The sequence below is a fragment of the Zeus faber genome (assembly GCF_960531495.2).
Source record: "Zeus faber genome assembly, chromosome: 8".
Taxonomy (NCBI): domain Eukaryota; kingdom Metazoa; phylum Chordata; class Actinopteri; order Zeiformes; family Zeidae; genus Zeus; species Zeus faber.
The window spans coordinates 22,523,617-22,531,967 of record NC_137195.1 but is presented as its reverse complement, the minus strand read 5'-3'; the positions used below and the strand labels follow the sequence as shown (position 1 = coordinate 22,531,967).

The 8,351-nt window shown below is 39.7% G+C and overlaps 1 protein-coding gene across 1 annotated transcript; it reads left to right on the top strand.

Annotated features, from left to right (window-relative positions):
- Nucleotides 1-5,425: 5,425 nt before the first annotated feature.
- ccka (cholecystokinin a) lies at nt 5,426-7,251 on the top strand (the record flags this gene model as incomplete). The annotated part of the gene is made up of 3 exons (XM_080004837.1): nt 5,426-5,503; nt 6,024-6,213; nt 7,112-7,251. 3 exons carry the CDS (start codon nt 5,426-5,428, stop codon nt 7,249-7,251), a joined length of 408 nt encoding a protein of 135 aa, XP_079860963.1.
- Between the last annotated feature and the right edge of the window lie 1,100 nt (nt 7,252-8,351).

Sequence of the window (8,351 nt, the reverse complement as noted above, 5' to 3'; positions counted from 1 at the left end):
TAGAGTATTAACTGCTCTATTGACAACAGACAGGAGTGTTAAAGTTCAATAAATATACATTTAATTTAATTTCAATTAAATCAACGTAAAAGCATCAATGCTGATATATCCTGGTCATTTTGTGCAACAAACAAATAAAATATAACTGATTGCTCCTTTGACATGTTGTGAATCTCGACTTGTGTGTCTGGTGGGTCTTAAAATGGGCTGAATACATTTAGTTTGATCATTTTACTTGTTACATTAAACTTATAATCTTTTTGAAACCACATCTGCTGTTATGGTCAGGTGGCAGCCCAACACTCGGGACCCTTCCCAAAGACTTAGACGATACGGCCATAAATAATCCTGTAACATCAAAATCCACTATCCCACTGATCTGTTTGGGTATCAGCTTTAATTTCCATTTGTTAACAAAACATTATTAAAGATTAAAGTAGTGTTATTAATTCAATACTACCTACTGACAAAAAAAAAGTAAAAAAATAAAAAAATTTTAAAAAAGGCTTTCGTATTGATGAAATAACATTGTAAGCAAGTGAGCATATTTGTACTATATAATGGCTGTAGATACAGTGCCTTGGGGGATGCCATCTGCATGCAGGGCAATGCCTCCTGCCCCCGGCCCGTTCCCGTCTGATAAACAGGCAAGCCACGAAAACACAAACAGCTTGTCACTAAAACATTGTCTTGCCATTGTCCCTGTTGTCTTCTTTGGCATATTTTTGTCACTTTGTTCTGCCCTTCTGTTTCTTTTTTTTTTTGTCTTTCTACCGTTCTCTACTCTTTTCTGTCCTCCCACTTTCTCTCCCCCATTTCGCTTGTTCAACCTTCTCTCTCGTTTACTTCATTTACCTCTTTATTTACTCTCTATATCGCTGTCTATCTACAACTATTGGCCCCCCACCACCCCACCAACCTACTCACATCTAGCAATAACAGAATGCATTTGCTGATTGGAGCAGAAAAGAGGGTCTATCGAGTGAAGAGGGTTCTGGGCCTCACAACCGGAACTCTGCAATTAATTCAAGTGCCATGATTCACTGAGTGGATGAGTGAACCGGGAGAAAGAAGGTTTGAGATGGAGAGACAAAGTTTACGTGCGTGTGTATGCATGCATTCTTTCTGGTGCTGATGTTGTAATGCATGCGTGTATGAAGTGACGGTGAGGATGTCGATGCCCGAGGTGTCTGGTTATCTTGGCCAAGGGGTTATTTTAGTTGTTCAAATTACACAGATAAATGAGAGTCTTGAGTCTTGTCAAAGACTAAAACCGCACAAAATTTTCCAATGGACACTGTCAAAATGACCAAAATCCAAGACTGGCTTTAAATAATGTTAATATAGAACAGCAACAACAAACAGAAATAACAAAGAAGAAGAAAAATAAAAGGTTTAGCCCTAGTGTAGATTTAGTAAGTTATCTTTAGAGTTGTGTGCATCACAGGCCTTTAGTGTGATACTGTAGATGTGGTTTTGTCACATGCTGCTTATTCTTCTCACTGCAGTGGGGAGGCTGCCAAGGAACTAGCTTGGCATCAAGTCTTGCATCCTCGGGAAAATGCGATAACAAGTGTTTTCAAAGCGTCCGGGATCTATTAACGACCGCTTTACTTTGCTTTATTCAAGTTTGGCCACCAATATGAGCAGTATATTCTAAAAATAGACATTAAGGAACAGGAACATACATGTGGTGGGGGGATGGTGTGGTTTGAGCGGCCACACCTGACCTGGATCTCGGTAATTGGGGACCCAGGATCAGAGTGGCTGCACACCTGTCGCTCGTGGGTTGGTCTTACGAGCAGCAGGTAAAACCCCCATCCCCACACTCACTCAGGAGAGAGGAGCCCTGTCGTGACCTCTGTCCATCTGCTCCGTGGCGTCTACTATCAAGCCCCCTCTCCACAATAAACTTGTGTGTTTACAACCGAACCCATAACTTATCCAAAATACAAAATAATTTAACGAATGACCCAGCATTGTATATTACAAGACACATTTTAAGAATAACAGTAAAAAAAGTAATATAAGGGTATGAAGAGCCCATGAACCTTTTCATTCTCCAGAGTCACCGTTCATTGCTGTTGTTTTTGTGTACGTGTATATGTATGTATGTATGTATATGTATAAATGGATAGACAGTATATTTATGTATATATATAATTTTTATACAGTACATCTACATCTGTATATAGCAGTTATATGTTTATGTTAAGCTTGTTGTCTTTGCTCAGCTGTATGTATGAGAGTAAGGAGAAAAACTGAGTCAAATTCCTTGTATGTATACATACTTGGCGAATAAAGCTGATTCTGATTCTGATTCAACACCGTCAGAGATGAGAGTGGATCTTCACAGCAGATTACAAAGTATGCTTGAAGCCTAAGGTTAACCACAAACCATGAATTTGCAATGACACGCACACTTTTGGGTACTGACCAAGGGTGAACTTTTGAGTCTTGAAGCCAATGCGGAAGTGCCTTAAACTGCACGTCTGCTATGCCTGCTAGATGCTTCCCCAAAAAAACTCAGACTGAATGGGAGTCAAAGGAAAAACAACCGATTTATCACAATAAATACAAAGACAAAACATGTTTTCCATAATACATAATGGTTTTAGGGTTGTTCCACTAAAAAGATATTAAGGCTAAAATAGGGTCGTATTTGGAGGCATATTTGCCTTGATTGACAGGTCCCAAACTAAGACTTCAAATTGTCTCTTCAGAAACCAACATGTGATGTCACGGATGCTACTGACAACCACAGCCTTTTCCCAAATATACTGTATATTAGCAGCGCCACATAACCTCCTGGTTAAATTTGTATTCATAATTCCTCGTCTTTTGTTTTACATTCCCGCAGAAGGTTTCAGACAGCTTGGTTACTGTATGTCATTAGAAATGGGTGGGATTTCGAATGGTCATTAAAAACAACAATGAAGTACTGATCATTGTTAATAAATATGGCTTTGAACACACATTGTCTATCAGGCTTAAGTCCTAACCTATCTTTACCTTGACTGAAGCACTGTAGAAGACCAGAGATGACTTCTTTGATAGTGTACAGATTGAGAAAAACAATTAAATGCGTTTGTATATGTACTGTATGATGCAGGGTACGGCAGCAGAAAGAGCTTTACTTTAGTTAGAAATAGTTATATGTAAACAATTTCTCTATGTCCGACCAACTTAAAACTCCTATATGCATCTCTTATTTGTATGTGCATGTTGCCTTTTATTAGAATTATCTTTTTGGTGGCAAATTTAAAGGGTTAATTTTACCCTATCGCCTCTTCACTGTACGGTATGTCTTGGTGGGAGGGTGAGGGTGGTGTGTGTTTGCTTGTGCATGCGTGCAACGGCATATGTTTTTCCATTTGGGCACGACAACTTTGCATTGACAATTGCGTCCACGATTGCGTCATGCTACGTTGGGGAATGCGTCAGTCACATGCCCCTCCCATCTCCCTTAAGCCTCGCCCCCTGTCTGCCAGTTGGCATATAAGGGCAAGCCTCCACTCACTCGCACACACTCCCACATCCACTCATTGGAGTTTCTCCCTTCTCCTTTGTCAGCATTTGGGTGAACAGTGAGGCTCAAAAGGTAAGAATGGAAATGCTTCTCTCTTCTAAATGTTTTAATTTTTTTTGTTTTAATACATTTCTTTTTCTATTACTTTTTACTTAGGTTTTCCGTCAGGCTAAAAGTGTTTTGTCTTTTGTTGATTTTTGTCAAATAAATTCAAATGTGTTGAGGGTTAAGAATAATAATTGAGAAGAGACATTATTCATGTGTTTAAAATGTTCTTGAAATTGCAATTCAATCCTTTTTTGTATTTTCTTTTTTGACTAAATATACCTATAATTCTATATACTGTGTGTGTGCGTATATCTATCTATATATATATATATATATATATATATATATATATATATATATATATATATATCTATATAGCTATATCTATATATATCTATATATATATATATAGATAGATATATATATAGATAGATATATAGATAGATATATATCTACTAATTAAAGTCCAAAAGTTACACTGTCCACTAATTATTTCCGCAATAAAAACAATATATATTATATATATATATAATAAAATATTTTGTTAGAAAAAAATACAATAGAATATTCTGTTATATAAAAAACACTTTTTTACACTTTAAAATGTGGAAAAGGGAAAGGGTTGAAAGATAGATATATTGTTAGTGACTATTGTGGAAAATTTTTCAGAGACATGAGGGAAGAGGTGGGCACAGAGCAGATCCTGGCATAGGGTGGAGAAGAGAGAGCTGGAGCAGAAAGGAGAGCAGTTGAGAGGGTTTTGAATGATTTCAATACCACACCATTACCAGCCTGCTGAATAATGAATACAACACTAAGACAGCTGCAAACTGTAATCCTATTAGCATCATTTCAATAACTAATTGTATTACTATTGTTAATTTGTGCTGATATTTGAGTTATTAAAAGGCATTCAGGTAAGTTCAAATTTGATATTAATACTAAAATGGTCATTTCTTTCATAAATAAAGTGTAATTTAGACACATCCATGATTCAGAAGAACTTGTGACCAGCTGTTTCAATGCCACTATTTCATTCATGTGCCCTTTACTGCAATTAGACCAAGTCACAATTTAAACAATTGCAAAGGAAGGAAAGTGAAGGGAGAAGTGACGGGGGAACTGAGATGGAATGCTGAGTAGTGGTAAAAGAAAAGACAGCAGACACGAATAGGAAGAAGAGACAGGTAGAGGGAGAACAGAGTGAGCTGTTTGGGTATTGGCACTTTCAGAATCATCCTTGTAAATCAGAAAACTACACCTTGCACATTACACAGTTGGTACATTCGTACACATTTGTAATCCACTTTTTCCATTAAGGTATACACCATGTAATTAAGTCAAATATGTGAGGACAATTTACTTAAGTCTCCTCCCTAAAAATAATTATTGACCCAATCTTCATCTCACTCCAATGTCCCCAAAAAAAACACCTTAATTGGTTAAGTCAATTGGTCAATTGGTTGCGTTCCTTAGAGACATTGTTAATGCTGACACTGTGATGAGTGTGTTTTTAAGGACGCGTTCTACTACAAAGCAGAGAGCTATACAAAGCCATACCAACACTCACAGTGGGTCACAGCTCTGCCATTACAGAATAATCACTACCCCATAACCCCAAACCCCCAGCGGCACCAGGGCAATGGAGTGATTTATTGCTGCTCACTCCACATGCCAAATGATCTGCTTTTCGTCAAACAAATCTAATTTTTAATGAGCAAAAAAAAAAAGGCCAAGGGGAGGGGGGTGAGGTGAAAGTGAACTCACAAGGGTATGAGCATTATGTCAGCAGACAGGTTACGTATTGGTGTCATTTACATTTGTTACTGTTTATGTCCCTTTCCAGCCATGAATGCAGGCATTTTCGTGTGTGTGCTCTTGGCCACTTTGTCCACCAGCGCCCTGAGTCTGCCCTCACAACTGCGGGTAAGACCTCCGAACCAACATGTACACACACAACACACATACACGCAGAAGGACAAATCGAGACACGACATGTTGAACCCTGTAGCAAGCTCGATGAAAAATGACTGCACATCTCCGTAGAACAAGCCTTTCACATTGTGGCATCATCGATTGAACCACAATTACGTTAAGAACGCTAAACACATTGTATATGTTAAAAACGACTTATTTCGACAAAAACCCAATTAAAGGAGGTGCAAGACAGGAGTACAAGGTATAATATGGTAAAGCAGAATACTGCAAACCTCTCTGAGCTTTCATCTCTGAGTAGTAAAGATTGGTGTAATCGTCAAACGTCCAGGAAATATTTCCTTCCTCTAGTCCGTGCTCCTTGAACTTGCAACCATTACCCATCTATGATGGTCTGCTATGTTTATTTAACTAGGAATAGCATGCCAACAGTGATCACCAGTCCATTAATAATATTGCTCGTCAATGCTGTGGTCTTCAATTTTTCATTTTATTCTTCTCTTTTCCTCAGTCCCAGGGCGATGTAGATGGGGCTCTTCAGTCAGACAGCTTTTCACCCACCCTGCTCCTCCGTGGGCGTCAGGCGCGCTCTGCCCCGGCATCCCCCTCAAGACACTTAGCAAACTACGGCCAGTCCCAGGAGGAGACCGACGCTCGCAAAAGCCTCAACCAGCTGCTGGCCAAACTCATATCCAGGAAAAGTGAGGCGACAATATTGTATTGGTTTCCATCACTCCACTTTCTTTATCCATTTATCTCTATTCAGGGCCGCAGGGGGACTGGAGTCAATCCCCGCAAGGAAACACCCCGAGTGGGAGCGGTACCAGCCATAGAATTACAAGTCAACCCTATTTGTACAGGCCCACAGAACCAGACTCAAAAATACCAGGTTTTGACATTGAATGACACACAGTAACCCCTTGGGAAGGTTCTAGAACCTTGGGATAACAAGGAAAAGCAAATGTCAGCAACAACACACAAGCAAACTGAGCCATCGTCCACAGAGAAACTGTGGAGATGGCTAAACACAATCAGCATCTCCTAACCGTGCTATGCCGACACTTCGGCCTTCCCCTTTTTCCCCTCTTTTTTTGGGCTCTCTCTCTCTCTCTCTCCTTCAATCTCTACATCAGTCCCTCAATCCATCCATACCTTACTCCCATCTCTCCATCTCCTCTCCTTGGCCCCGACATTTCATCACCCCTCTTATTCCTTCTCCTTCCCGTCCTTTCCTTAGTCCTTACTCTCTCTCTCTCTCTCTCTCTCTCCCTCCCTTCTTTCTGTCATTTCGCATCCTGTGCGTCTCTCTCGGTCAGCTCCGCATTCTGCAAATCTGCTGAGCCGACCGGTTACAGGACGTCACGGCAACACAAGTCAGCGCACACGTAAAGGGAAACCAAAACATGTCAACAAGTATTAAGGGGAGACGGCATTATTATTTAGCTGTCTCGAGATCTTTGCCCAAACAACAGAAATCCTCCCCAACCTTCTCAGTGGAACGCCTCTGGAGCTCTCCAAGAACTCTCTGGGCTCTTTCTTTGGAATCTTGTGATTTCTGCTAATACTGTATCTCTGTTTTTGTTCCTCTTTGTCATCCAGGCCCTCTCTACCAGACCAGATCCTCCCTCACCAGCAGAGCCAGTGGTCTGGGCGCTAGCCACCGGATAAAGGACAGAGACTACATAGGCTGGATGGACTTTGGGCGGCGCAGCGCAGAGGAGTATGAATACTCTTCCTAAAAACACAACCATCTATCTTGGAACCCTTTGAATGAGAGCTCTCACACTCCCAACAAAAAGCCCAGTCACAAAATAGTTCAGCCCTTTTCACGCTGCATCCAACCCAGGGCTAACTGCAATCTAGAATGTATTTATCCTTATTTCAACAGATGGTAAGGATAGTGTTTCAAATTCCATAACCTTTAAAGTGTGAACCCCTGCAGCGCATTTTACATTGCACATACCCAAAACCAAGGCCACCATCTTAATTTTGGAAAAACGTAATTATATAATATCTATTGTCAGGGGAGTCTTTTGCAAAAAATGACATAAAGACTGACCTGAGATTTAGGCATGGTTATTTTATTTATTTATTCATGTTTTTTACTAACAGCAGTTGGTTAAGAACGTTTCATATCAACCTATTAGAATATCTTAGAAACAAATATCATCCACTCTTTACTTAGTTACTCACAGTCATTATTTATGGTTCCCCAATTTCTTTACTGTGTGTTATTTTACACAAAATTCTAGTATGTCAGACTTCCTAAATCTGGAAAAATTAGACTAAAGTACTCCGTCGTGAATGGACTCTGTCTTAAAGAGCTTCAGGTTTAGCAACAACTCCAGAACGGTATTACTTTAAAGAAACGAGAGAAATGTACCTCTGTGCCAGGCCTTTACATCCGGAGCTGAATCTGCCATGCTCCTTAACTGGGCTTAAATGTGCAGTGTAAAAAGCACAAGACATTTTTTTGTCGAGCACAAAGCTTTGTCTGTATGAGATGCTTGGGACTCATCCTGCATTTTGCTTGTAACTGTGCTTGTTATAAATTAAGTAAATCCATTGCAGTTACAGTGAAAACATGCTTATCCCTGAGGAAGATATAGATACAGTATAGATAAGGTTAGAGGTTATTAAGGATATTTCGGCCCTTTTAAGATTTTAAATCACTACATGCGAACTGTGAAAGATGATGTTTAATGAATTGTACGGATTTTTACGTATATGTTCATGAGGGTCTTCCCAAACATTGCATGTAGCAAGGACCTTTGCCCGTTACACAGATAAATCTGGATCGGTGCGTCTATCTGTCATAGTTAATTGGATACTTGTTGGT